At 53.0% G+C, this 27,658-nt stretch overlaps 1 protein-coding gene across 4 annotated transcripts in view; it reads right to left on the bottom strand.

The window, feature by feature from the left end:
- LOC120512901 (mitochondrial Rho GTPase 2) overlaps positions 1–27,658 on the bottom strand; it is a 45,816-nt gene that overhangs the window by 16,435 nt on the left and 1,723 nt on the right. For 3 of the 4 annotated variants that reach the window (XM_039731699.1, XM_039731692.1, XM_039731693.1), the window contains exons 4-35: positions 27,036–27,206; positions 25,734–25,857; positions 25,330–25,397; positions 25,129–25,235; positions 23,802–24,029; positions 23,061–23,129; positions 21,708–21,818; positions 21,488–21,633; positions 21,175–21,232; positions 19,882–20,000; positions 19,296–19,457; positions 17,591–17,718; positions 16,176–16,292; positions 15,455–15,690; positions 14,927–15,066; positions 14,277–14,407; positions 12,493–12,623; positions 11,957–12,118; positions 11,553–11,681; positions 10,917–11,050; positions 10,800–10,837; positions 10,269–10,388; positions 9,697–9,876; positions 8,240–8,340; positions 7,249–7,351; positions 6,523–6,644; positions 5,614–5,773; positions 4,244–4,434; positions 3,834–4,002; positions 1,970–2,081; positions 823–994; positions 58–180 (exon numbers count right to left, since the gene is read on the bottom strand). In XM_039731699.1, the coding sequence (XP_039587633.1) occupies positions 58–180; positions 823–994; positions 1,970–2,081; positions 3,834–4,002; positions 4,244–4,434; positions 5,614–5,773; positions 6,523–6,644; positions 7,249–7,351; positions 8,240–8,340; positions 9,697–9,876; positions 10,269–10,388; positions 10,800–10,837; positions 10,917–11,050; positions 11,553–11,681; positions 11,957–12,118; positions 12,493–12,623; positions 14,277–14,407; positions 14,927–15,066; positions 15,455–15,690; positions 16,176–16,292; positions 17,591–17,718; positions 19,296–19,457; positions 19,882–20,000; positions 21,175–21,232; positions 21,488–21,633; positions 21,708–21,818; positions 23,061–23,129; positions 23,802–24,029; positions 25,129–25,235; positions 25,330–25,397; positions 25,734–25,857; positions 27,036–27,206 (4,262 nt within the window). The remainder of the gene's footprint in view (positions 1–57; positions 181–822; positions 995–1,969; positions 2,082–3,833; positions 4,003–4,243; positions 4,435–5,613; positions 5,774–6,522; positions 6,645–7,248; positions 7,352–8,239; positions 8,341–9,696; positions 9,877–10,268; positions 10,389–10,799; positions 10,838–10,916; positions 11,051–11,552; positions 11,682–11,956; positions 12,119–12,492; positions 12,624–14,276; positions 14,408–14,926; positions 15,067–15,454; positions 15,691–16,175; positions 16,293–17,590; positions 17,719–19,295; positions 19,458–19,881; positions 20,001–21,174; positions 21,233–21,487; positions 21,634–21,707; positions 21,819–23,060; positions 23,130–23,801; positions 24,030–25,128; positions 25,236–25,329; positions 25,398–25,733; positions 25,858–27,035; positions 27,207–27,658) is intronic. The other variant, XM_039731694.1, reaches the window with a different exon arrangement.

Raw genomic sequence — 27,658 nt, 5'->3', positions numbered from 1 at the left:
CGCAGGGGACACTTCCCTGTGCCAAGAGGAAGGGACTGATGTGGCATGAAGCCTCACCTGGTTGAGCACCTGGAACTGCACGACGAGCTCGGTGCTGCCCAGAGCCCAGATCCTCACGCTGCCGTCCTCCCCGCACGTGGCACAGTGCCGCTCGTCGGGGCTGAAGCACACCTCAGTCACCTGCTCCAGGGAAAAGGCACACAGCAGGGCTCTAGGGGACACAGCCCACAGCACCGCAGCTGCCCTGCCCCCTCCTCCCCAGGGTCGTGCTCATGGGACACACCAGATGAGAGGGAACATAAAGGAAGGTTTGCTTTTGGGCTAACAGGACAAGAGGAAATGTCCTCAACCTGCACCGGGGAAGATTTAGATTGAATATTAGGAAGAATTTCTTGACAGAAATGGTTGTAAAAGCACTGGCACAGGCTGCCCAAGGCAGGGGTGGAGTCACCATACCCAAGAGTGTTCAGAAAATGCATAAATGTGGCACCTGGGGACATGGTTTAATGGTGAATGTTGTGGTGCTGCTGGGTTAGTGCTTGGACTTGATGATCTTAAAGGTCTTTTCCAACCTTATCAATCATGGCAGAGAGTAAACCCAGCCCCAAAGGCAGGACCAGGCACTGTGCACTGTAAACCTAATCCCAAAGGCAGGACCAGGCACTGTGCACAGTAAACCTAATCCCAAAGGTAGGACCAGGCAAGGTGCACGGCAAGTTGTCATAAAATACCTTCTCTCCCACCATCTGAACCTTTTTTTTTCTGTAGCAGAAAGACACCCTGAAGCAACAGAAAACTCAAAGCAGGCCCAGCCCCTGTGACCTTGTTCTTGTGGCCGCTGATGAGGCGGATGCTGGTGCTCTCCACCCAGTTGATGTACCACAGGGTCCCTGCTGTGGTGCCCACAATTCCCATCTCCAGGCTGTCGTCAAAGGCTGCACTCACAATGGTCCCATCCAGGGTGATCTCGTGCTCCAGCAGGACTGAGCCACACCTGGAGGAAGGCAGGGTAGGAGAAGGACTGGCTCAGATGTTGGAACAGCCACTCTGCCTGCTTTAAATCCAACTTTTCTAATGAGTCAGTTCAATGAGGGGCTCCTGTCCCTGGAACAGTCACTGGGAGAGCTGGGGTTGTCCATCCTGGGAGCCCTCAGAGCCCCTTCCAGTGCCTAAAGGGGCTCCAGGAGAGCTGGAGAAGGACTTTGGACAAGAGCCTGGAGTGACAGGACAAGGGAGAGGGGGGCTCCTGTCCCTGGAACAGTCACTGGGAGAGCTGGGGTTGTCCATCCTGGGAGCCCTCAGAGCCCCTTCCAGTGCCTAAAGGGGCTCCAGGAGAGCTGGAGAAGGACTTTGGACTGACAGGACAAGGGAGAGGGGTTTCCCAGAGGGCAGAGATGGATGGGTTATTGGGAAGGAATTGTTGTTCCCTGTGGGGGTGGGCAGGCCCTGGCACAGGGTGCCCCTGGATCTCTGGCAGTGTCCAAGGCCAGGCTGGACAGGGCTTAGAGCAACCTAGAATAGTGAAAAGTGTCCCTGCCCATGGCAGGGAGGATTGGAATGGGATGGTCTTGAAGGTTCCTTCCCCTAACCCAAACCATTCCATGATTCTGTGATTTGTACTTCAACCATCTTTTTACAGGAAAGAAAAAAATAGGGCATGCAATGGCATGAGAGAAGAAACAAAGGTGATGTCTTTTCCCTAATTCTCCTAAAGGAATTCCTAAAAACCACTGACACAAACTTCAGGTACAATAAACACCCACTTCCACCATTAAGAGGGTTCAGCTACCTGTGGCAAAAATTCAGTCAAAAGATCCAGACAGAAAGAATCAGCAGTCACGGGATGGAGAGAAAAAGCTAAGGATGAAGAGTAGCAGGAGCAGCGTGGTTGCACGTGGTGTCTGTCTGTGAAAAGCCACCTCTCAGACAGGTCCTGGGGGCTGCCAGGTGAGGGGCCACGAGCTCCTACCTGGCATCAGGCCCCTTCAGCCTCAGCTCCTGCACGGTGGCCACGCACCACAGGCGGATGCGCTTCGTGTTGCTGCCGCTCAGCAGGCGGGGGTGCCGGCACAGCAGCACGCCTGGGGAGGAAGGGCACTGTCAGTGTCCAGGGCTCCCTGCCCTGCTGCCCTGGCTGCTAACAGCTATGTGTATGCTATTTGGCAGCTGTCAGAGCTGGGGCACTTATCTTCTGTCCATGGGGCAGTTTTCTTTATCTCTCCCACAGCCAATCCTCCCTCCAGGAGATCTCTGCTGTCCATGGCCACTGAGTGTCCCTGCATGGCTGATCCAATTCCAGCATCCCATGGGGAGATGCTCTGCCCAGGGCAGGAGCCAAGCATTCCTACCTGGGTACAATCTGACCCTGGAACACCACAGCAGCCTTTGCCCCCTGCATTCCCAGAGGAGCAGCTTTCTCCTGCCCTGCATTCCCAGAGGAAGAGCAGGCCCATCTCCAGCAGCCCTGGAGCTCCAGAGGAAAACTCCCCCCTTGTGCAGGATCCCTGCTCCAGCAGAAGCACAGCTGGCACTGCAGGAGGGCTGAGCCCCCCTGGGATGGGACTGTGCCACCACCCTGACCCACAGGGTTTGTTTTCTGTCAGTGGCTTGTTTTCTGTTTTTTTGTTGGTTTTTTTTTTGGTACTATTGCATTTATATTTTTAAATTTTCCTAGTAAAGAACTGTTATTCCTACTCCCATATCTCTTCTTGAGTGTCCCTAATTAAAAATTATAATAATTTGGAGGGAGGGGGTTTTCATTTTCCATTTCAAGGAAGGCTCCTGCCTTCCTTAACAAACACCTATCTTTTCAAACCAAGACATGTGGGAATGAGAAAAATAGAAACTTCCACAGACACTGAAGGATTTGAGCTGCAGCCTTGGGAGAAGCTTGCATTGATGTAAAAATACAATACACAGATACTAAGTAGAAAATGAATAAACTTATGTTTCTCCAGTTGTAAGTAAGAATATGCCTTAAGTAAGTGAGAAACTGTATGGGTAAGATGGTGAAGGGTTTATAGTGTAGGGGTGTGGTTGTATAGAACAAGCTAAGAGTTTAGAAGTTATAACAGAAGCATATGTGTGCATGTGAGACAGAAGCCCATTGGACAAAATATCCACAGTGCAGAAGTAATGGGGATAGGTTAGAAAAGCAAAATAAACCCTGTGGCAACTGTCCATTGGATGACAAAGTTCTACATTGCCTTGTAACAGAGAACTTGTGTGCCATGGCTGACTGCCTGCTCTAAAATCTCATGGCCTCTGAGACTGATGTTTGTCCGAGCTACAAATCGTTCTTATCCCAACTGTGGTCCCATCCCTTTATTTCAAGTGGTGACAGTGATACCCTGTCATCATTCCAAGGGTGCTCCTGACAGCCATTTGGGCAGCAAAGTGGGAGGGTTCTACAGCCCAGCACTGTTTTATAGACTAGAGGTCTGTAGGTGCCCAGAGCAGTGGAGGGGTCACCATCCCTGCAAGATTCCAACAGCTTGTGGAATGTGGAAGTGGCTTTATACTGGACCTGGCAGTGCTGGCTTAGTGGTTGCACCTGATCTCAGAGACCTTTCCCAACATTAATGATTCTATGAAGCCCCCAGGAAACCTAGGACCTGGCAGTGCTGGCTTAGTGGTTGCACCTGATGATCTCAGAGACCTATCCCAACATTAATGAAGCCCCCAGGAAACCCAGATCACAGGTCCATTGCCACCCCACTCATCTTTCATCCAACACAGCAAGCAGGTTGTCCAAGCAGAGCTGAAACGGGAAGTCTGGGAGCTCAGAGCTTCTTTCCCAACACGTTCCCTTTCAGCCCTGGCACTGCACCCACCGATCTCGCCCTCATCAGCCTCCCAGGTCATGAAGCAGGAATTGGTCTCTGTGTCCCACACACAGATGTGGCCTGAGTTGGTCCCAGTGTAAAGGAGAGCCTCAGCACCGTGACAGAGGGACGTCAGCTCCACCAGCCCCAGCACGGCTGGGGCAGGGGCATGATGAGCCTGCCAGAGCACAAAACCAGGAATGTCAAAGGCAATGACCATGCTCAGATGCATCAGGAGAAAAAACACCCTCCTCCCCTCAACTCCTGCAGTCAATGCCTCAAATACAACCAAAAGCTGTTTGTGCACAGTATCACCTCACTGAGAGAAATCATCAGCTCTCACAGAGCCCTCACCAGGGGCTTGGAAAATAAGTCAGAGATGCTGAAAATAAATCTTAAAAGGTAAAAGGAAGGTTTACCTTGAGCCTGACAGCAGCTCCCTGCTGCTCCAACACCCAGAATGTCACAGCTCCCCTCCCCACACAGGCCAGATCTTGGTGAGAGAAAGGGCTAAAAGCCACATCATGGACAGGCTCTGAGATACGAGTGGACAGCACGAGCTCAAAGGTGTTGGTGCTCCACAGAGCCATGGTCTGGTCACTGTAGTCCCCTAAGGAGAAAGGGAAAAACAGCAGGAAAAATTTTGCTGCCTCAGGATGCTCACAAGCATCCACACAGCACACAGTGCATCACCCCTCATCCAGCTGTTGGGAGACAACTGTCCCAAACACCATTCCAGGCATGGACACAACTCCTCCTGTGCTCAGCACCAGCTGCAAAACACGACAGATGCTTGCCCAAATTAAGGACAGACAGGACTGGCCCAGCACTTCACACTGGAGATTGTAGCAAAGCTGTCCTGGCAGTGGAGTAATCAGGAGCAGCCAGGGCTGGGATTGAGCAGGCAGAGCAATGTCAGAGCAGTTTCCTTGCTGTTTCTCTATCCTTGGGAGTTGCTGCCCACTTTTGGGAATGCCCCACACAAACTCTCCAGTGACACTGAGCACTTAGGGCTAACCCAAAACGTGATGTCACCTTTGCCAAGGTCCCAGCTGAGGTGGGAGCTGACCTCCATGGAAGGTGGGAGCAGAAAGCATTGGCCTTAGTGATGGCAAAATCCCCAAGCTTCCAGAGAGCTCTCCTGTTGCCCTTCATAGCTCCACAAGCTCTGTGGAGACTTTCAGCTTTTCCCTCCCCTGCAGCCCAGACCAGAGCTGGAGGAGGAGAGCTCCTCTCCCACACTGCTCCCTGAAGAGCACAAAGCTCTCTTTCTCTCCAGCAAAGGCTGCTTTTCTTTCCAAAGGCAGCCTCACCAGCTTGGAGAGAGTGTATTGCCTGCTCCACAGGTCCCCTCTCTTGCAAAACAAGGGCTTCCTAATTGCATGTTGTCCTTTAAATGTCCCCTGCCTGAACAAAACAGACAGCTTGAGCATCCATCCTGTGCTGGCATGGCTGCCTGGCAGGAGGCTCACAGTTGGGAGCCTGGCTACTTCTGTCCAAGTCCATCTAGGCAGCAATGACAAGTCCAGAAGAAGGCTTTTCCCTCTGCACACTATAAATAGTAACCACAAACCATTTACAGGGGGTCTAAGAAGCACCAGTGAGTCAGGAGAAGAAAGCTGTAATTGCTGCATTCCCTGCTGTCCCGAGGATACCACAGAGCAGCTTCCTACCCATGAGCCTGCTGCACATCTGGCAGGTGTTTGGTGCTCACAGCACCCTCCTGCCATGAGCTGCCTGCTCTGGGGTGCACCCCTGCACCCACAGCTGCTGTTACAGGAGTGCTCACCTATGGTGACAAGGAATCTGTCATCCCAGGAGAATGCCATGGCTTGCACTTGTGTCTCGTGGTGGAACAGCTCTGCTGTGCAGGCCCCATCCTGGGTGCTCCAGATGCAGATCTGACAGTGGGAGTCTCCATCCCTCTGCCCTGATGCAGAGGCAAGAACCTAACACAACAATTGGAGAATGCTCGTTAGCCTTAATGGTTTTTTCAGTCATCCCACATTAAAGGGATGTGGCTGGCAAATGGAGAATTCAGTGAGAAGCAACCATTCAGCTGATGGCAGGAGGGAAAGGCAGCATCACCCAGAGGAAGAGAACAGCCTTTACAGAATCACTGAGGTTGGGAAAGATCTCCAAGATCACCAAGTCCAAGCTGTGACAGATCCACACCTTGTCACCCAGCCCAGGGCATGGAGTGCCACATCCAGCTCCTCCTTGGACACCTCTAGGGATGGGGACTTCACCACTCCTGGGCAGGCCCTTCCAATGCCTAGCCACCCCTTCCATGGAGAAATTCTTCCTGATGTCCAGCCTGAACCTCCCCTGACACAACTTGAGGCTGTTCCCTCTCATCCTGTCCCTGTTCCCTGGGTGCAGAGCCTGAGCCCTGCCAGCTGCCCCCTCCTGCCAGGGAGTTGTGGAGAGTCAGAAGGTCCCCCCAGAGCCTCCTTTTCTCCATGCTGAGCCCTTCCCAGTACTCCACATCAGACTTGTGCTCCAGCCCCTTCCCCAGCTCTGTTCCCTTCTCTGGACATTCTCCAGCTCACACTGAGCCAGCACAACAGATAGCTGACTCCAAAATAATCTCCACAGCCTCCAGGCAGAAGGAGGAACAGAAAAACGGGATTTTAAGCTGTGGGACTGCAGAGTGACAGGGACAAGCCCTGGCGTGGGGCAGAGCAGCCTCTCCCACCTGGGCATGGTGGCTGAGGGTGAGAGTGGAGATCTCCTCGGCGTGGCCCAGCCAGTGGCTCTGGGAGCCTGAGTGCAGGTCTTCAACCACGATGACGCAGCCACACGAGTAGGCGAAGAAGCCTGGCAGAGGAGGGGGAGGAGAGGGGATGTTTTCATGGAAAGGCTGCACATACAGCCCCCACCACAACCCACGTGGAAAATTCTATGATTCATTAATACGTAAGAGCTGAGTCTTTGATGCAGCTCAGCAGCAGCAGGTTGGGAGCGGGGTGAAATCTCCCTTTCCCTGCCCTGAGTAAAGCAGAGCTGCTGGGCACCATTCCAGATGGAGAAAGGAGGCAGGATGGGCTTTGTGAGCTTCCCTCCTGCTCTGTCCACTCAACAGCTGGAGCCTGAGTCTGTCCCACCAAGTAAAGCTTGCCAACAGCAAAGAGCTACTGGATTTTACCAATAGAAAGAAGCTCTGTGTTCAAGCAAAGATCCCAATCCAACAGTCAGATCATAACTTCACTCAGTACACAGCCCTAGAATCACAGAATCACACGGGGGTTGGGTTGGAAGGGCCCTTAAAGCTCATCTCCTTCCATCCCCTGCCATGGGCAGAGACACCTTCCACTATGCCAGGCTGCTCCAAGTCCTGTTCAACCTGGCACTTCAGGGATCCAGGGGCAGCCACAGCTTCTCTGGCAACACATCCCACTGGTCCAGAGCATTCCCAGTGTACCTGTATCTGGGTTCCACACCATATTCCCTCTGCCGTTCCCATTGTAGCCAATCACTGCTTTCAGCTTCAGCACCTCACTGCCCGCTGGAGGAGACAAGAAACTCTGCAAGAAAAACAGACACTGGCTTAAAATAATCTCTGGAAGAATGGTCTGGTCAGGTGCATCAACACCCACACAGGAAAAAGCGAGCGTCCTCAAACACATCCCACACAGATCCATGCCAACACCCACACAACTCCACAGCGGAAGAGACAAATAACATTGCATAACAAAAGAGAGATTGCCCCAGCACAGCCAGGCACAGATGCTTTCAGATGGGGTACAAAACAGGCTGGCAGCAAATGCCCAGCCAAGGAGCAGCTGCTAATCCTGCTGGGAAAGAGTTCCATGGGTTTGGCTGACTTGGGATGCAGATATTTGAACAGGAAGAGAACTGGGAGAAAAATGCTGCCAGGTGGAGGGACAGAGAAGAGGAGTGGGGGTGAAATCTGGATGTAGCTGTTCTCCCAGCACTAGCAGCAGAGCTTAGGGAAGGGCTGAGTTAAGTTTCTGTTTTATCCCTGCTGTGTTTGTTAACAGAGCAGGAGCTGTGCTGTGTCTCTCTCACTACGCTCCATGGATTTGCCTTCCTCAGCCTGCTCTGCCAGTGCAGCTGCTCGCAAATATGGGAGCACAATGAATCACTCCATTGCTCACTCGTCTTTCACTCTCAATAGCACATGCCATTTCCACTCCTTCTGAATAAAAATGTATGCAGATTTGGGCAACACAAAAAGAGTTGAGCACAACTCACTTTTTAATAGTCTGTGAAGAGTTATATGTAGAGGAGAACAGGGAATTAACATTAGGATTTCTATGCTGAACATCAGCCCAGGGGTACATTTCCCAAATTGCTTTCCAACAGAGAACAAAATGGAAACAATTTGGAAAATTCACCTACCCCAGCCCCAAAATGCCTGTTCTCCACCTGGTAAGCAGCTCAACTCTCACCTGGGGGAGCACTGAGGCCTTGAAGCGAGGAGTGAAATGCCGGTAGGAATCTGGGCGGATGCAACACTGGGACTTGGGAGGTCTGGTGCCCTTCCTGGGCTCTGCCACACAAAGGAGAAAATGGCACCCATGGGATGCTGCTCCTGGGAAGGGTTTGGAAGCAGCACCCAGGCTGTGGCTTGCCTCTCTTCAGGTGCTGCGCATGTGTGAACACACACGAGGCAAAAGGCAAACTGCAGTGTCACATGTAGCACATCCCAAGTGGGGAGGGACCCACCAGGACTGTGAGTCCAACCCCTGGCCCTGCACAGACTCCCCAACAATCCCACCCTGCACCTCAGAGCACGGTCCAAGTGTTCCTGGAGCTCTGGCAGCCATGCCCATTCCCTGGGGAGCCTGTTCAGTCAATGCCCAGCACCCTCGGGGGAGGAACCTTTTCCTGATATCCAGCTTGACCCTCCCTGACTCAGCTCCAGCCATTCCCTGGGTCAGTTCCTTTCCCACTTCTGGCAATGTATCTGAACAACTCAGACTACAGTATGCACCAGCCATTTCACTTGTAATTGTTCTTACCAGAATTTTCTCAAAACTCTCTAAAATTCAAAGTTACTAAGACATAAACTGTACTAAACTAAGAAAGAAGCTAAAAAACTGAATTCCAAGACCACAAGAAAGAGATAACAAAGAACTGTAAACCACCTAAACTATAACCAATCATATATTCTGAAAAGTACATACAAAACACATAGACAAACAAAAACACCAATAAAAAATACATAATCAGTAGAGTTAGAATATATAAATAAGTACTTAATGTTAACAATAAACAGGTTTTTTTTAAATCATATTAATTAGTTATCCAAGAATCCTAAATTTCCCACCCACTCAGCCACAACACACTGCAAACAGCCTAAGGACACCCACACCTCATCTCTGGGCATCCCAGTGAAACCATGAGCCCCACAGCTCCAGGACTGTAACAGGAACATTGGGGGCAGTTTCATCCTGAGGCTTTCCACCAAGTCCTGAGCACTGGCAGCTGCCTGCTCCTGGCAGGCTGCCACACACCACTGCAGCTCCCAGGCTGTGCAGCTATTAATAGAGCCATTGGGAGCTTTAATTGCAGCTGGATTTAATGGGATGTGCCACTCAGAGATGATACTGGCTCCAGGCTGAAGACAGGATCTGGTGTGCCCAGAGGCAGCAGCAGGGAAAGAGCCAGGAAAACGAGCAGTTTTAGGGATCAATGTGAGCCCCCCTCAATACTGACCTCCCTTGGAAGGCCATGCCCAAGGGAAAGCTCCTCAGGAACACGGTGCAGCCTTTCACCTCACAGCTCAGAGCACGTGTCTGGGTCTCTCTGCCCCATAAGAATAATGACCTTTGGTTTTGGGGGATAGACCAAGCTGCCATGCAGGCCTGCAGCTCTGCACAAACTGGCAATACCCCTGATTTACCATCTGCTCGTTTTTCAGGAGACCTTGAGCTCTCCTGTCTCCCTTTGGGCCTCACAACAGACTCCTCATTCCCATCTGATTCCACCACAATGACTGAGGCATCTCTGTGCTCCTTTGCCACCTTGCTGTTGCTGCCTGGCAGATCTGTTTCCTCCTCCCTGTCCGACTCAGAGGAAATACCTGGGGAGAGAAATCAGCAGGAAGATGGAGCCATCCATGTCCTTCAGGACCACCTCATGTGTGCCTGACCCCTTGACTTCCAGTGTCACTCCCCTGCTCTGTGGGACAGCTCAGATGTTAGGGTGGAGGGCAAAGCAGAGAAATCCTATAGGAATGACCAGCAAGGTGTTTAGCACAGTCAGAGAGGCTGTGCCAGCAGCTCAGAATGTGAAGGAGGGCAGAGGATAAAGGGGTGCTGAACCCCAGCTAAGCCCAGCTTAGGGGCAGGAATGGCAGACTGGTCTGCCAGAAGGGGTCACAGGTAGGGATGGCCCCAAGGATGCTGCTGAACTAGGCAAGTTTTTCCTAAAACAAGGTTAATTTTCCCCCTTCCTGCAAGCAGTTCCTCTTACTTCGAAATCCTGCTGGGTGGACAGAGCTGATATCCAGACACGGTGGGGAGGACAGCAATGGAAGAGGCACTGTCTGCCGAGGGGTCTCAGAGCCATCCTTGGGCTTCTCAGAGCTGCTGTCTGGGAAAGAAAAGGGCTTGGTGTCACTTCCTTCAGCCCATGCTCCTCTCATCCTTCTGGATGGTGACACCTCAGCTTTCCAGCTTCCACAGAAGCCACTTCTCTGAGTTTTAAGAAAGAGAGGGACAGAGAGAGAGGGACAATGAGGGAGAAGGAAGACAGAGGAGATGGGGACAGAGAAAGACGGAAGGCAAAAGGTGAAAATCTACCAGAAAGCCCAGAGTGGCTCTGCTCAGAACATCCTCACCTAGGCAGACTGAGAGGTACTGCCAATTAATTTGAGATTGTCTCTCAAGGCTAATTAGCTGGTTTACCCCCCACTGCGTGACTCCCTCAGGGAAGGAACCATCCCCCCAAATTCCTACCCTCTGGAAAAGCTGCCAGCACAATCCTGGGAAGAGGCAAACTCACCTGACCTCAGCACCCGAGTGGACGCGGGGGAAAGAGCCCTGGGAAGGTGAGAGACTGGAGTCACACAGGGATGGGGCAGGGAGAGGGGGCACAGACAGGCACTGCCAGCACCATTACCTGGCTGGGGATGACTTGACTGGAGGTGGAGCTAGGAAATCCCAGAGGAAGATGGCATCCCCAACGCTGATGACGTGCTCTTGGTTTGGGGTGAAGGCGACCTGGTGCACAGGCTCCGAGTGGCCGATGAACACCTGGAGAGAGCAGGCCTTGAATCCCCATCAGCACTGGCAGGACAGGGTTACTCCACTCCCTGTCCTGCAGAGCCAGGGTCTACAGGCCTCAAAAGAAGTTCCAGAAGAGGATCTATCACACCTACAGTTCTCCCCACTGTGGGCTGATCAGCCTGCGGCCGACCTCCAACACACTCACTCGGGGAAGGAAGCAAAAGCTGAAGAGTCCAAAGTCTTATCCTGCCTCTGAAGCCTTGGGTAAGCCATTTTCCTCACCATTTTCTCTCTCTGTCCCTAACACAGAGCTATCACCTACTTCTGTCCTTTTCAGAGGCTCTCACTGGGGTGCTCTGTCAGCCCCAGCCAGAGCCCACTGCTGGGCACTGTTACAGTGTGGGATTGGGGCTGCATTTCTCTGCTGGGCAAAGTGGGACTGGGGACACTGGGCCAGGTCACACAGAGCCCATTTGCTGCTCTCTTCTCTGGGGATTCAGCACCACCCCTGCCCCCAGGTGGGCAGTACCTGGAAGTTGATGTTGAAGCGCATCCGGTAGTCCCACACTTTGATGACCTTGTCACCAGCAGTGAGCAGGTACTGGCCATCCTTGCTCAGTGCCAAGGAGGAACAGCTCAACTTGTGCACAGGGGACACCTGAGGACAAGAAATGGCACCAGCAGCCTCAGCTGAGCTGGTTCATATCCTTATTTACACTTCAGCAAGAGAACAGTAGTGTGACAGTGTGGAAAACAAGGACAAGCTCGGCTCACCCTGAGCACGAGCACACTGGGACAGCTGCAGGCTTCTCACTTGTGTTTCTTTGAAGCCTGGGAGCTCCAGGAGGAGTTTTTCTCTCATTTAACTTCCCAGAGAGACAAGAAGTGCCCAGCCCCCACAGGAGACCTGGGGGATGGATTTCAGTGTCCTACCTCTCGCACCAGCCGTCCGGTTTTTGCATCAAGCACAAGGATTTTATTGGAAGAAGTGGATACCAGGAGCTCGCCCTGAGGCACAGGACCAAAGCAGACCTTCACTGCAGAGTCCAGGATGGTGCTGTGCAGGTCCAGGATGCTGATGTCCACCCTCAGCAGCTGTGGAACAAAGAGCCACTGAACAAGCACTGCAGGAGCCTCAGGATTGCTCCCGTGCTCCTAACAGGAGGCTATGGAGGCCCCTGGACCCTTCCCTTCCCACTTAATGAGGGGCTGCAGGTCCAGGCAATGCCCAGGAGAGCAGGTCAAGAGAGAGGTGAGAGCTGACAGCCTCCACAGCACCTCCCCAAATTATCTTTCTAGAGGAGAATGAAGGCAGAGGAGAGGAAACCTTGAATTTATTTCTGTCTCATTGAAGGGAAAACAAGGAGCTCACTGTCAGCCCCACACCCTGACCCACCTCCCTGGATGCTGCCTGTGGGGTTGCCAGGGGACAGCCCTGTCCCCAGGAGTGAGGGGACTCTGCTGGGTACCTCATCGAGTGAGCAGGCCTCCATCACTGTCACCACGTACTGGGAGGGCCCCACGAAGGCCAGCAGGCGACTGTCCCCACTGACCACCAGAGTGTCCACGCCACTCCCAGCATCCCGGGCTACCACATTGCCTGGGGGACACAGCAACAGGGTGAGGAGCAGCAAAGCCACTCTGATGGTGCTGCTGAGCAGCAGCTGCAGCTTCTCCTGCAGCCTGAGAGAAAAAGCAACCTGTGCTGTAGGAGATGCCACAAATTTTATTTACACACCCAGAATGGGCAGTGAACCACCTCAAAAACAAGGTTGTGATGCACAGCTTGTTGCCTGAGTGAACATGCAGCGTTTTCAAGGAGAGCAGAACAAAGTCAAAGGAATAAAATTGATTTTAGGGCTTATTATTTTGTGTTACAAGAGGCTGTGATGAGGAGCTCTGTGAGATCTCAGCTGCAGCCTGGGTGGCTGAACCCAGAGCAGAATGAGGTCAGTGCTGAACACCACCACCACACTGATGTCAGTCCAGAGGGCAGAGAGACCCAGAGGTCTGAAAATCACAGAAATTACAGCAATTCTCTGTATTTATTCCATGACCATAATTCCACTGCTCTGTCCCTGGAACGTGACCAGGCAGCAAACACAGTTTCAGAGCAGAGGCACCACGTGAAGGTCTAGCTGCAGCACTGACACCAAACCTGGGTTATTTTGGATGAATTCCCTGATTCCTCCAACCCCCATTCCTTCCCCTGCACACCTCCTGGGGCAGGTTTCTCCTCTTTGTGCAATATTGCACTGTATAAAAATCAAGAGTTCCCTTTGCCTGCCCAAGCTTGTGCTGTCAAAACTCATTTCCAAAGTGTACATTAAATGTGACACTAATTTTTCCAAACTGCCTTGCCCCTGCCCTGCCTGCAGCTTTCCACCAGCTCCATTCACCAGCACAGAGCAGCTCTGCTGCAGGCAGGATTAGGGCAACAATCCACTTCAAACAAATTAAATTGCACATGCACAGAATGGAAAGAGTCAGGGCTTGGGCATGGATGAATCTCTGTGACTCCAGCATATTAATGAAATCAGACCACAAGGATGAGAGGGTTTGAACCAGAACAGGTAGGGAAGGGCTGGCAGTCACTGGGGTTTGCTCACACAGAAGGTACAAACAGAAATCACAGAATCATTAAGGTTGGGAAAGCCCTCTAAGATCATCAAGTCCACTAAAACATATCCCCACGTGCCACATCCACACATCTTTTAAATCCTTCCAGGGGTGGTCACTTCACCACTGCCCTGTGCAGCTGTGCCAGTGCCTGACAACCTTTCCATGAAGGAATTTTCCCAATATCCAACCTAAAGCTCCCCTGGCACAGCTTGGGGCTGTTTCCTCTCATCCTGTCCCTGTTCCCTGAGAGCAGAACCCGACACCCCCCCCCAACTGTCCCCTCCTGTCAGGAGTTGTGCAGAGCCACAAGGTCCCCCTGAGCCTCCTTTTCTCCAGGCTGAGCCCCTTCCCAGCTCCCTCAGCTGCTCCTGGTGCTCCAGCCCCTTCCCCAGCTCTGTTCCCTTCTCTGGACAAGCTCCAGCCCCTCCATGTCTGTGTTGTGAGGGGCCCAGAACTGACCCCAGGACTGGAAGTGCCCCAGCAATGCCCAGTGCAGGGGGAAATGACAAAGCTCAGAAAGTTCATTGGGAAATATCACTCCAAGCAGGGTCAGTTTGGGCTGGCTCTGGTGTCAGGATGTCTGTGCTAATACAGAAAAAGAAGAAAGGCAATCCCAACCCCAGAGTCTTACCCAGGACTCTCAAAACCTGGACTTTCTGTGCCACAAGCCTGTACAGAGCCAGAGTTCCCTGCAAGCAGGAGCTGAACATCAAATTGCCATCTGGAGAGAAGGTGAGCCCGGTGACCGCGGTGCGGTGCTGCCTGAAAGAGGGCAGAAGACATGGGGAAAGGGAAGAGAAGAAGGAATCACAGACAGAGGGAACAGTGGTGATGTTGAGTGCAACACAGTGAAGAACCCAAGAGGATAAATTTACCAGGAGCAGAGCAGGACCCCACAGTGCTCACCCCTGTAGCAGCCCAGGACAAGCAACATTCTGAACTGTCAGAAAACCGAGCAGCAAGCAGGCTCCAGACTGGATGGAACCTGCTCCTTCTCCCTTTGGAGCATCCTCCAAATCCCACACTGAGGCTCACAAGGGCTACCTGCCCAGCTGCTCTCTAGCAGCTCTTTCCTCCTCCTGTCCACTTGGAAGTCACAAAGAAAGCCCTCATGGTCTTCACAGCTTGGGCTTTCACCACCTGGAGCCTCAGCACAGCAGGATCTGCCCCAGACCCACCCAGCTGGGACCTGAGGCTTGAGGAGCTCCCTGAGTGTCACTGTGGCTCTGTCTCATCACCACGACACCCAGTTAGACCCCGTGGAGCTCCCACTTCACTCACTTGTGCTCCAGCAGGAGGTCAGAGGCAGCCAGGCTGAAGATCCTCACCACCCCACTGTCAAAGCCACAGGCCAGCATCTCCCAGAAGGGGTGGAAGGCCACAGTGCAGGGAGTTTCCTCTGCAGCTGAGAAGTCATACAGCTGCAGGGAAGAGACACCACAGGCATGAAGCTGGAGAGGACTGGAGCTGCAGCTGGACCTAACAACTGACCAGCCTCACATCCCCACCATGAGCATGTCCCTGCTCCTGCCTGGATGGATCCAAAGCCCACTGAAGTCCTGGGTCTTTGGGCACTCAGAAAAAGCCCTTGGGTGTTACTATTTGTGCTAAAAAGCATTCTTCAAGAGATGGAGGAAAAGGAAATAGTTTTGTCAAGCAACACCTCGGAACTCTGTACCTCCAAAGGGTCTCTTGCCCATGGTACCCCTCAGGCTCCAGGAAGGGCTCCTGAACTGTGGGGCTTTGCTAACTGGACCAAACAGAGACCAGGGAGACTTAATAAACCTGAGACAGCACCATCTGACCCACCTGCTGCCTGGAGGCGAGGTCCCACACTCGGATGGTGCTGTCCTGGGACACTGTTGCTATCTGCTGCCACTTGCCCTCCACGGAGAAGGCCAGCACAGAGCCCTTGTGGGAGCGCATCAGCGTGCTGTAGTCCCGGGCCTGCACATCCAGGTAGCCCAGGCTCCCAGCAGCTGTGGTGGACAGGACTTTGTGGCTGTCTGGGCTGATGCAGACAGAACTCACTGAAGCCTCATGCTCTGGGAAAGACACAGGAGTCAATAAATCCTCTGGGAAAGGAGCAGCTGGAACACAGCTACAGACCCACATTTAGGAAAGCAAAGCCCACGACACAAAGACTGAATGCCTGCAGGTGTGATATGTGACAGATTAGAGAGATTAGTCTCTGTCCTTCCTAACGTCCTTGGGCTCTGCTCTAATGGTGATTGTTTCAAAAACAATCAGGGACTGCTCAACTTCTCCCCTAATTTTTCATGGACAGATGAGCCATGGCTAGAAATGGACAGAAATCAAGATGGAAGGTCTGTTGTCTCCCAGGAGATCCTGCCTTTCTCCTATGAGTTACAAGAATAAACATGAATAATTGCCACTGAAGACTTCCAAGGCAGTCAGCCCTGGAGGCAGCACACATAACACAGCCCTGACTCATGAGCATTGCTGTGGGAGCTCTGCATCTGCAGCAGGAGATGTGGAGCTCGGAAGCACCACTCCCATCTCTACTCACCTGCCTCTAGGACAGCAGCTGAGAAGTCCAGTAGCCACAGCCTCACGTAGCCATCCTCTGATCCCGTGGCACAGAAGGTCGAGGACATGCTGATACTGTTTATAGCAATCCCAGAGCCTGGAAACCCAAAAAACAACAGATCCTGACACAGGTGAAACAAGAAAACTCAGCCTGAGAGGGGGCCCATCCAAGAGCTGAGGCTGGTAGTCCACCCACACCCAGCTGGAGCCTGAGGAGGATGCAGGAACCCCACAGTGACAGGCAGAACAGGCTGAAGGGTCTCAGCCAGCCCTTCTCAGGGCTCCAAACTCCTCTTTACCAGTGTGAAACTCTTGCTAGGCACAGAAGATTCCTACCTCTGCCATATTTTTGCCTCAAACAGGATTCTGTAGCAAAGGATATCCCAGATTAACTGCCTGAGGTACAAACACTTTCACTGCCCTGTCCCAAAGCCTCTCTGCACAAGGGACATACAGATGCACAGACTGGGAGGTTTTGATTCACAGAATCATTAAGATTGAAACATCGTGGAGCCCAACGATTATCCCCCCACCCCCCCAGCCCATGGCCCCAGGTGCCACACACAGGTGCCACCACAGGCTTTTTGAACATTTCCAGGGACAAAATGGGCAGCTTGTTCCAATGCCTTACCACACTTTCAGTCAAGAAATTTTCCCCAATATTCAACCTAAATTCAGGTATAGAGGCCATAAGTCAGAGCCAGCACTGAGACCAGGAGGCACCAAGGACTTTGTTTCATCTCCTCTTGGGCCCTTTCTTGCCCATGAAGCGAGAACTGCAGTTGCACACCTCTCAAAGGCCACATTATAGATTAATTAGCTCAATTCGCCAAAGCAAACTATGCACTAAGTTTTAAGATATCAGAGCAATCACACTTGAAAGTGAATTCTTCCTGCTGTTCAAGTTAATGGAAGAGCTGAAAGTTGGTCTACTTAATGCAGAGCAACAAAGATTCCCCGAACGCTCTGCACCAGCTGAATAATGAAAAAAATCCCCAAATTCATCTTTTTTGTTAATCTTAGCTCTTTTTCCATCTCTCCATTAAGCAAATGAAGACCTTGTCTCATGCTTCTAAAAGTAGTGTTTCTCTGAAAGTGCAATCAGCATTTAAAATGCTAAAATCTTCCTTAAAATGATTCTTTGCTGTATTAAGGAAGATTATTTGCAGTCCTTAAGAGGCAAATAGCAATGATCTAAACAACCCCAAAATAATCCTTCAGCAGTAGGTAAAGAGCTGGTTGGTTTGAACAGATTTCTGACCCCAATGGTGTTGGTCCCTGGTTGTTGGTCCCCCTCTACCTGAGCTGCTCCCTGCCCATTCCTGCTCCCAGCTGAGCTGTTCCCTGCCTGCTCTGCTCCCACCTGAGCTGCTCCCTGCCCGTTCCTCATCCCACCTGAGCTGCTCCCTGCCTGCTCCTGCCCGTCTCCCTGGGGCTGTGCAGGCAGCAGGCGCCGTGCACTCCGCACACAGACGTTCTTGTAGTCCACCTCCAGCACGTGGCCACTCCTGCTGCACACAAAGCTGTGGAAAAACAACAGGAGAGACTTGCTTTTAGTAAAACAATACCTTGGTTTACCTTGTTTGTGTAAAGCAATCCTGGCTCACAAGTCATATAAGAGGTCAACAAGGTGTCCAAGTGTTCCACACACTTCCAAAGAAGTCAGAGCTTCCTATTTAGTTTCCTGACCCTTTGGAATAGAAATTAGCAAAAGAGCTAAAAGCTTGCCATAGATTCCAGAAAGAAGCTTCCCTCTGCCACAGGCTGGCTGAGCTGACAGCTCTGCCTTTGTGGGACAACATGGGGTGACACCAAAGTCTGGTTTTGATGATTAAAATAAAACAACAAAGTGTGTGTCTGTATGCAAGAGGATGTGTACCAGGCTCCTCCCACTGACCCAGGAATCCAACAGAGAGCTTCAGGTGGGGAGACAGTCACTAAATATGGCACAACAGCAGCATGGCAAGAGGAAAGAGGCTGTTCTGCGAGCAGCCAAACCCCTTTTGGGAGCTGACACGTGCTGAGTGGGGAGAGCTCTCCCAGCTCCAGCGGGCAGCTGTATTTTGAGGGAGAAGCCCAGAAAAGCACCGTGGTGGAGGGGAAGGTGAATGCTCCCAGGGAGAGCTGCAGAGCTCCCTCCTGCCAGGCTGCCAGGGACAGGTGACAGTGACAGGCTGTAAGAGATGGTCTGAAGTTTCCCTCATTTGCCTCATGACCATTGCAAAGAGAGACCAAGCCCCTGAGGACCCTGACTGCAGTTCTGGCCTGGCTGAGGTGGATGCTGTACAAGGGATTGTTTGCAGCTGTGTCTGCAGCTCCACCATGCTACACTGCTTCCAGCAGGGCCTGGCAAGGAGCCTTGATACCCGCTCATCACAACAGCCCAGGAATTTCCACACCTCTTGGCTAAATGAACTTTCTGGGATAACTTTGGTGACAGACAATCCCTCATCTGCCTCGGGACCACCATGACAGGTGGAGACTCAAGCCCCCTCCCAAGGACTGAGACCCCCATAATTCTGACACGGGGGCTGGCCTGACTGAAGTGAGATGTTTGCCAAGTGTTGCCTACAGGTGTGCTCCCTGGACCAAGAAACCAGTCCTGCAACAATGGGTCCTGCTCTCTGCTGAGATTGACTTATCCTGTTTCGGAACATGGACTGTCTGTACCCATTTTCAATAAACTCATTCTCCATTGTCTTTTACCTGTTCCCCCCTCAGCACAGGACTATAAAAGACCCCTGAATTAACCAAGACTGAGATTCTCCCTGATTTCACAAGATGGATCTATTGGCCAGACCACAAGGATTTAGTCTCTCTGTTGGTAGCCATACCCCTTCCCCTCTTTCTCTCTCTCTCTCTATCCTTTATTCTCCTTTCTAATCCATCTATGGCATTTGCTGTGGGCACTCAATAAAAGGTGCACTTGTTTTGATTAATACTGAAATCCCCTCCGTGTTGTTTTGGCACTCTGAGTTTGTACCAGGGATCATGACACAGGTCCTTACAGTGCACAGTCCTCCAGGGAAAGGTGACAGTGACACACAGGCCCTTACAGTGCACAGTCCTCCAGACACAGGTGACAGTGACAGGCCCTTACAGTGCACGTTCCTCTGGCTCCTGCTCGGGCCCAGGCCCCCTCTCGAAGGCCAGGTCGGTGAACTCCAGGCCGTGGTACTCGCCCAGGCTGACGGGACACGAGCGCAGGGCTCCGCTCCGCACTCGCCACAGCCTGATGTTGTCCCGGCCACACGACACCAGCCTGCACAGGGAGACACAGCCTGAGCGCCAGGGCAGGGCTCCCCAGGCCCCTGAGGGGAGGGCAGTGTCCTAAAGGCCACTGACAGCAAGGACTGAGAGCAGGAATGGCAACCAGATGGCTGCAGCACCACAATTTCCCCCCAGCCATGCCAGAGTTATCAAATAAAATATTTATTTTGGTTTGGGGTGAAGGGACCTTAAAGATCATCTTGTTCCACCCCCTGCCATGGCCAGCAACACCTTCCACTAGCCCAGGTTGTTCCCAGCCCCAGTGTCCAACCTGGCTGTGGGCACTGCCAAGGATCCAGGGGCAGCCACAGCCTCTCTGGGCACCCCCAGGCCAGGACCTCCCCAGCCTCACAGGGAACAATTCCTTCCCAATATCTAAGAATCAATACTTTGAATTTCTTTTCCTGGCACAATACCTGCTATCATCAAAGAAAGCAATCTTCATGGCCTGGATGTCCACATCTGTGTGTGCTTTGGCCAGCACGGTCACGCCTCCACCACGGGTCACCTGAGCAGTGTTCCACACCACCACCATCTGAAGCAAGAAAATATGATGGGAGAGCTGCTCAAAACCTTGGCAGCAGAAGAGCTTTTCATCCCACAGCTGCTCCAGAGCTGGGCACAAAGTATTGGTAACAGAGCTGGAGCACGGAAATAAAACCCATTGCACAGAGGGTTTAGGACAGTCCAACAGCTTTGCAAAGCTCCATGGCAATATCCTTGTCTGCAATCCATAATTAGAGGTTCTAAATCCCAGGGCTGCCTGGCAACAGGGCTCAGACTTGGAGAGCAAATCCACAGAGCAGTGGGAACCCTGCCTGCTGGGATACGGGAGCTGTCCCAGGGCTGAGGGAGCAGGAGGCAGCACGTGTCCACTGCTCAGTGCAGGTCTGTGTGCCCTCAGTGCCCATCACCAGGGGCAAGAGTCAAACCCTCTGCCCAAAGCAAAGGGGAAGATGCCAGCAGAAATGCAGGAGGATGCTCTGCATTCCAGCACAGTGTTAAAACCAAACCCAGCATCACTTCAGGATGGGCTGAGAGGTACTCCCCCAGCACCCCCATTCTCCCAGCCAGCTTTCACCCCACTGATCCCACCTCCCAGCTCCCACACGGATCACAGAACACTGCCACGTGCTGGGAAAAAACAGAGAGCACTGTGTGGCTTTTGCTTCACTTAGTGATGGCACAGCTAATTGCTGATGGTCGTCACTAAAGGATAAAAAACAGTTCCACTGACAAAACAAAACCCCCAGTCCCATGGAACAAGTTTATTTTTGACTGCTCCACGTGGGATCTGCGTCATCCCCAGCTACAATGCTAGGCGGCAGCTCCAGTGCCTGGCATCCCTTCCCACAGTGATGCCTGGAGCTGGAAGATTTCACCTCATATCTTGCCCTAAATGCTATTAAAATGAAGATATAATCCCATCACCCTGCCTGGGCCCTAGCTGGGACCACTCCAGGGATAGAACAGCCCCAAAGCACAACCCCAGCAGGTCTGTCCAGCTGCTTCCAAAAGGATTTGTTCACTTGCCGCTGAGGAACACCCATCAGCATCAGGCAGATGGAAAGTATTCTCTAAGCAGTTAATGAGAAAGGGATGTCCCCCAAGAACATGTCTAGGAAAGCTGAGAGCAGAGGAAAATAACTACAGAATCTGGGAGAACAGCTCTCTCAGGGAAACCTCCCAGCCCCAGTGTCAGTTCTCACCGTTCTGCTGTGCATGTCCTTCCCCACACCACACAGAACATCTCCACTGTGGGAAAAGCTGCAGGGAGAGAGACCTGGTGAAAAACAGCTCCTTGTATCCTGGGTTCATCCTCACAGGCCATAAAAGGGGACAAGTAGTGGGGATGGGGAGACAGCAAGACCTGAGGGATCAGCTCAGCACAGAGCTGGCAGCACCCCCAGGCCAGCTGCCAGCAGGTTCTGTGACAAACCCAGGCAGCTGTAAATCCATCCCTGCTCCAGCAGGCAGGAACAGCACAGCAAAGCCGCTGTGCTGCCGTGCTCTGCCACCCACCTGAGGGACACGAGGGACTGCAGGTGCGTTTTGAAGAGGCAGAGGCAGGTTCCCGTGGGGAAGTCCCAGAGGCGGGCCAGGCCGCGGGGCCCGGCCTGCGCCGAGGCCAGCACGGTGCTGCTCCCGCCCAAGGCCAGCGCCGCCACCTGCGGGAAGCACGAGAGGAGCCGGGAGAGCCGCAGGCAGCACGGACAGGGCAGGGCCTGCACGGCAGACTCACCTTGTCGGTGTGGCCAAGGAAGAACCTCTGCTCGCCGGTCTCGAGGAGCAGGGCGACGATGACGGCGTGGCAGGGGTACACCACGGCCCTGCTGTCCTGTGTCCACAGAGCCTGCAGCACCCAGACAGGGGGACACGGCTCCAGAAGTGCCCCACAGCCCAGGCACTGCTCTTCCCTGTCACCCTGATTTTTTAAGATTTTCTAAGCCTTCTGATGTTTGCATTCTTGTATGAAACTTTCTCACACACTTTCTATAAACAACTTATTGTTTTGCATTCTTTTATGGAGGAGGAAAAACTTGACAGACTGTTAGTTTGTCCAGTATCCCTAGAGAGGTAGCACTTTCACCCTCCAATCCTCTGTCACCTTTGAAAATCTATAAATGTAAGAGTCAGAAAATAAACACTCTCTTTTTCCTGCCTAAAAGCAGCAGTGTGTCTGCGTCGTGTTGTCTTGTGTCCTATAGCAACACTTCCCCAGCCCTGGAAGTGTCCAAGGCTGGGCTGGAGGGGGTGTGGAACAATCTGGGTCCTGCCCGTGGCAGGGGATGGAATGGGATGGGCTTCAAGGTTCTGTCCCTACCACTGAACAGGGGATCCAAGGAAACCAACATTGTTGTCAGAGCCTTGAACTGACTGAACCAAACCAAGCCTTTCTCTACCCTAACACAGACCACAAGCAGGACCCAGTGTGCCACAGAAAACAATCCAAAACACAGCCCTTCCTTTCTAGTCTCCAACAAAGCAGCACCAGTTTTAATGTGTTAAAAAGAAGTTAAATTTAGTGAAGGGTCTGGAGCACAAGTCTGATGAAAAGATGCTGAGGGGTCTCAGCCTGGACCTTCTGTGTCTCCACAATTCCCTGACAGGAGGGGGCAGTCAGGTGAGGGTCAGGCTCTGCTCCCAGGGAAGAAGGGATGAAATGGCCTCAAGTTTTGCCAGGGGAGGTTTAGATTGGATATTGAGAAAATTTCTTCACAGAAAAGGTTGTCAGGCACTGGCCCAGCTGCCCAGGGCAGTGGTGGAGTCACCATCCCTGGAGGGATTTAAAAGACACATAGATGTGGCACTTAGGACATGGGTCAGTGGAAGGCCTGGGAATCCTGGGAAAACCAGTTGGAACTGATGTCTTTAGAGGACTTTTCCATCCTATGATTCTGTCTAATGGGCCCCATAATTTTTAATTCACCATCCTAACAGCAGAGCAGTTGTCACAGATGCTCAGGCTCACCCACTGTGGGATCATTTTCCACATCAAGCAGCGCCACACTCAGCTGCATTTCACACCTCCAAAACATCCATATCCTGGCCACACAATGACAGATGAGCTCCCCAGATCACCCAAGCCACTGACCCATTTGGTGCTGCAGCCTCCAAAGCCAATAATTGTTCTCAGCTTCAGGATGGGATCTGGCACGAGCCCCTGGAAAAGAAAACCAGACAGAAGCATCATGCTTGGAGCCAGACAGGTCCACCCTCCATGGGGCACCCCAGCCCCAGTGCTTGGCTCTCTAAAGCAGAGGCAGCTTTGGGTTTCTCCCTTTAGAGGGGACAACTTTAATGCATTTAACCTGGCAGAGTCAAAGCTGGGAGCAGGAGGAGCTGGGGTTTCTGAGTTAAGCAGCTCTGCCATCCAGCCCCAGGGATGCCCTGGGGCACTGTGAGAATCCCAGACTGGTTTGGGCTGGAAGGGACCTTAAAGTCCAACCACTTCCATCCCCCTGGCCACGGACAGGGACCCCTTCCACTAGCACAGGTTGCTCCAAGTCCTTTCCAACCTGGCCTTGGACACTGCCAGGGCTGTCCTGCAGGCTGGGGCTCACCTGTGGGATGGCAAAAGGGCCAGAGCCCTTCCTGTACACACCTGGGCAAACCTGTGGCTTGAGGTCAGCACATCTGAACACAGAGTCCCTCTGTCAAGGCAAGCAGGGTGCTAGTGGGAAGAACTGCTCCTCTGCATCTTTTGGACTCCATGAGTTTAACTGAAACCCCAGCATGAACCCTGTGTTCCTTCTCTCCCTTCATTAGAAACAAAGGGAAATACCCCAAAGAAAAACTCCAAAGCCATCTTGTGACCCTCCAGAACTTCACACACCTCCTCTGAGCCACGGACAGCTCGGGTTGTCTGTCCCCTCCTCTGATGAGCATAGACATGGATGCCACCATCACTGAGTGGCAGTGGCTGCCTCGTGTCCCCTGCACTGTGCAGCTTCTGCTTCTCCTCCAGCACGGGGTCTCCAGCAGGCACAGCTCCCAGAGGCCCTGGGGCTGCCAGGTGAACCTCAGGGATGCTTTTTGTGATCGCAGGACACCGACGTGGCACCTGAGAGGGAGCAAAGCCTCAGGCAGAGCTCAGTTCTCCTCCCACGGCCCCCCACCTGCCCAGGGGCAGAGACAGGGAGACACCCACGTCTGTCCTGAGGGCTCCTCATAGCAACACAACAAGGAGGAAAAAATATGGAGGGAGAGCAGTCCTGTGGGTAGCTGGCTTGGCCAGGTTGTTAACCAGCCCTCTCCTTATACTCCCAGCATTGTCTGTGCACAGTTCATCTCCTCCAGACAGCAAACCAGAGCCCTGTCCAATGCTCCTGGAGCTCTGGCAGGTTTGGACCACTGCCCTGGGGAGACTGGCTAGTGCCCAACCACCCTCTGGAGGAAGAGCCTTTATTTAATATCCATTAAAACCTGCCCTGGCACAGCTCCAGCCATTCCCTGGGTCCTGTCCCTGTCACAGAGAGCAGAGATCAGAGCTGCCCCTTGGGAGGAGCTGCAGCCCCTGACAAGGTCTGACCTCAGTCCCTTTTGCTCCACCTGACCAAACCAAGTGCCTGCTTCACCCTTACCCTTCCCCTCCAGACCCTTCACCACCCTCACAGCCATCCTTTGGACACCCTTTAATAAGAGAGGTTGTGCTCCTCAGTTTCTCTTTCTCCACAGCATGAGGATGGCTTCCCCCAGCCCCTCTCCCAACACCCACCCCCACACTGGTAAGCCAGCCTGGACACCAGCTCTCACATCACCCCAGTGGGGAGGGGAAGCCCAGCTGAGGGCAGGTGCCTGCAGCCCCAGCAATGCCAGCTCCAGGCACTGCTCTGCTCCCTGAGGGCACTGCTCACATTCCCCAGTCTCCACACCTCACTTCCTGATCTATAACTTGAAGACACACGATCTGCTGCCTCCACAGAGACAGGGAAGATGGATATCTGGAGATTCCAAGGTAGTTGGCACATCTCCTGTCTCTGTGCTGCACCACACTGCACCCCCAGGCAGTCACTGCAGGGCTGTGGTCACCAGACCGTGCCTGCAGCAGCTGCCAATGACAACAAGCAGCTTCTACCTCTTAAATTAAGACACAGATGCAGGGAAAAGCTCCACAGGAACCAGGAAGGAAGAAGCTGCAGCCTCCTCCACGGTGCACTTACAGCTTTGGGACTGCTCATCTGCTGGACAAGGGACGGGTCACAGACTGCTCTGGAGTGTGTCACCAGCTGGGTCTGTGGGTGGCTGGGCTCCTCCAGGACTTGGTCACCTGGGCAACACAAGGAGCAGGTCGAGCTCTTTTGGGAACCCAGGGCACCCAACAGGGCTGGCACAGCCTTGGCTGCCGTCCCCAGCATTCCCACCTGCCACGGGATGTGGGAAGCTCTTCTGGATGGAGTCGTGCAGCAGCTTAGCCCCCTCAGATGGGAACCTGAGCAGAACCAGAGGAAGGCACCGTGTCACTGGGACACTGCATTGGCACCTGGCAATGTCACCTGGTACCTCAGCTTGGCACAGAGGCCTCCTTGCTGTCTCCTGTAAGATCCCTCCCCTTGTGCCTCATGGTTCTCCAAACACAGGGGTACCAAAGACAGATGGCACTAAGGGTGTCTTTGTTACCAACACCTAAATGCTGGAGGTGGGGGGACCAAAACCAGCCCCAGGTTCACCTGATCTGTCTGTCATTCCTTAAGTGGCACTGCCCATCCTGCCCCTCCCAGGGGGGCAGGGAGGTCTGGGAGCTGCAGTGGGATGGGAGCAGCCCTACCTGATGTAGTCATAGAGGTCGTGCCACTTCTCCCCCTTGGGCACAGGGAAGGCCAATTCCCGGGGCATGGGAGCCACCCCGCGGCAGGACAGGTCACCCAGGCGGGCCCTGCTGAATGTCACACCTGCCAGGACAGGGACACACACACACTGAGCTCTGCCAGCCCAGGGAGCTGCCTGAAATCCCAGTTCCTGTGGGACACAGGCACACACCACTTCCCACCAGAGAAACAAAGAGCACAAGCCTGAGGTTTGCAACAAACCCACGTTTCACAGGTGAACTCCTGTAACTCTCAACCTCCTCTCAACCACAGCATAAACCCTTGGATCTCAGTTATAAACCCCCAGGCTCAAGATTCATTTCTGTTCACTGATTCAGCAGTTTCATATGATTTCTCTTAAGGCTTGTTACCCATTTTCTTATTTCCTCTGTGAATTTTTAAATTTAGGAAAGTGAACCAGAAAAGGTTTCAGGAAAGATACAGTAAGTTTCAGGAATTTCAAAGCAGCCCCTATAACTTCATCCTCACTGATGCTTCCCAGCAGGCCAGGCAGTTCAGACAGAATTCCAGTACGAAAAAGGAAAGAGAGAAAACAAAGGATTTGACCGAAGTACCTCTGCCACACTGTGCAGGTGGATAAAAAAAGCAGGTTGGAAGATTTTTGACACAAAAAAAAGCACAGGCTCTTCCAGCAGATAAAAGCACAAGTCTTGCAGAAGTGAGGCTTGATGACACCTTTAATTTTTACCCCTGAAAAAATTTCTAACCTTAGAAAGATATTTAACTTCGCTCTTTTCATTCACTTGTACAGCTGGAAAATGAGAGGATTCTTTCCTTCAGAGTTTGGGAGACTGTATTCAATTCCAGATTTCGTTCCAGTGCCTGAAGGGGCTCCAAGAGAGGTGGGGAGGGACTTTGGACAAGGGCCTGGTGGAACAGGGGAAATGGCTTCAAACTGCCAGAGGGCAGGGATGGATGGGATATTGGGAAGGAATTGTTCCCTGTGAGGGTGGGCAGGCCCTGGCACAGGGTGCCCAGAGCAGCTGTGGCTGCCCCTGGACCCCTGGAAGTGCCCAAGGCCAGGTTGGACAGGGCTTGGAGCAGCCTATGACGGTGGAAGGTGTCCCTGCCTGTGTGGAAATTTAACATTGTACCAAGTATTTTGCCCTTTCTGTTCGCATCATAGAGCACCAGTGCTCTGCCAGGGCTGCAAACTCAGCTTTGAGCCCCCACGGGCTCCCCCAGGCTGGGCTGCAGTCTCAGCTGGAAGCAGAGGCCAGCCCGAGCTCCGGGCTCCTCACCTGGCTCGAAGAGCAGGTCGCTGGTGCAGAGGTTTCTCACGAGCAGGTTGCAGCAGAGCTTGACCCCCCGGAGGTGGCTGTAGCTGCGGCTCAGGTACAGGGCCAGGATGGAGGGCAGGTCCAGCACCAGGCACGTCCAGCGCGCGTCAGCCGGGGCCGCTCCGGGGACACCTGCGCAGGACAGGACAGGAGGGAAGATGGGAAAGGGGCTACACACAGGGACCTGGCTGGGCAGCAGACACAGGGTCACAGGGTTCAGAATGAAGTATTTACCAGGCAAGACTGCCACCAGGCCTGTGCCAAGTGGGAGATGGGAAAACATGTCTTGTAAGCTCAGGGGTGGAGAAGGACAGACAGGCGTCCCACCACCTCCATGGGCTCATGCCTGGTCTGACACTGCATCCCACTGTTTGGGAGAACAGGGATGGGGGACAGCCCAAGCAGGAGCTACAGATCTGACCTGGCTGCAGAGGGGCTCCTGCTCAGGCCCACCGCTGTTATCATAAAATCCTGGAATGGTTTGGGCTGGGAGGGACAACCTTTAAACCCATCTCATTCCATCCCCTGCCATGGGCAGGACACTTTCCACTAGCCCAGGTTGCTCCACACCCCATCCAACCCGG

The sequence above is a fragment of the Passer montanus genome, unplaced genomic scaffold, assembly GCF_014805655.1.
Source record: "Passer montanus isolate IOZ18808 unplaced genomic scaffold, ASM1480565v1 scaffold8, whole genome shotgun sequence".
Taxonomy (NCBI): Eukaryota; Metazoa; Chordata; class Aves; order Passeriformes; family Passeridae; genus Passer; species Passer montanus.
The sequence above is the reverse complement of the archived record's forward strand: the minus strand, read 5'-3'. Positions and strand labels throughout refer to the sequence as shown.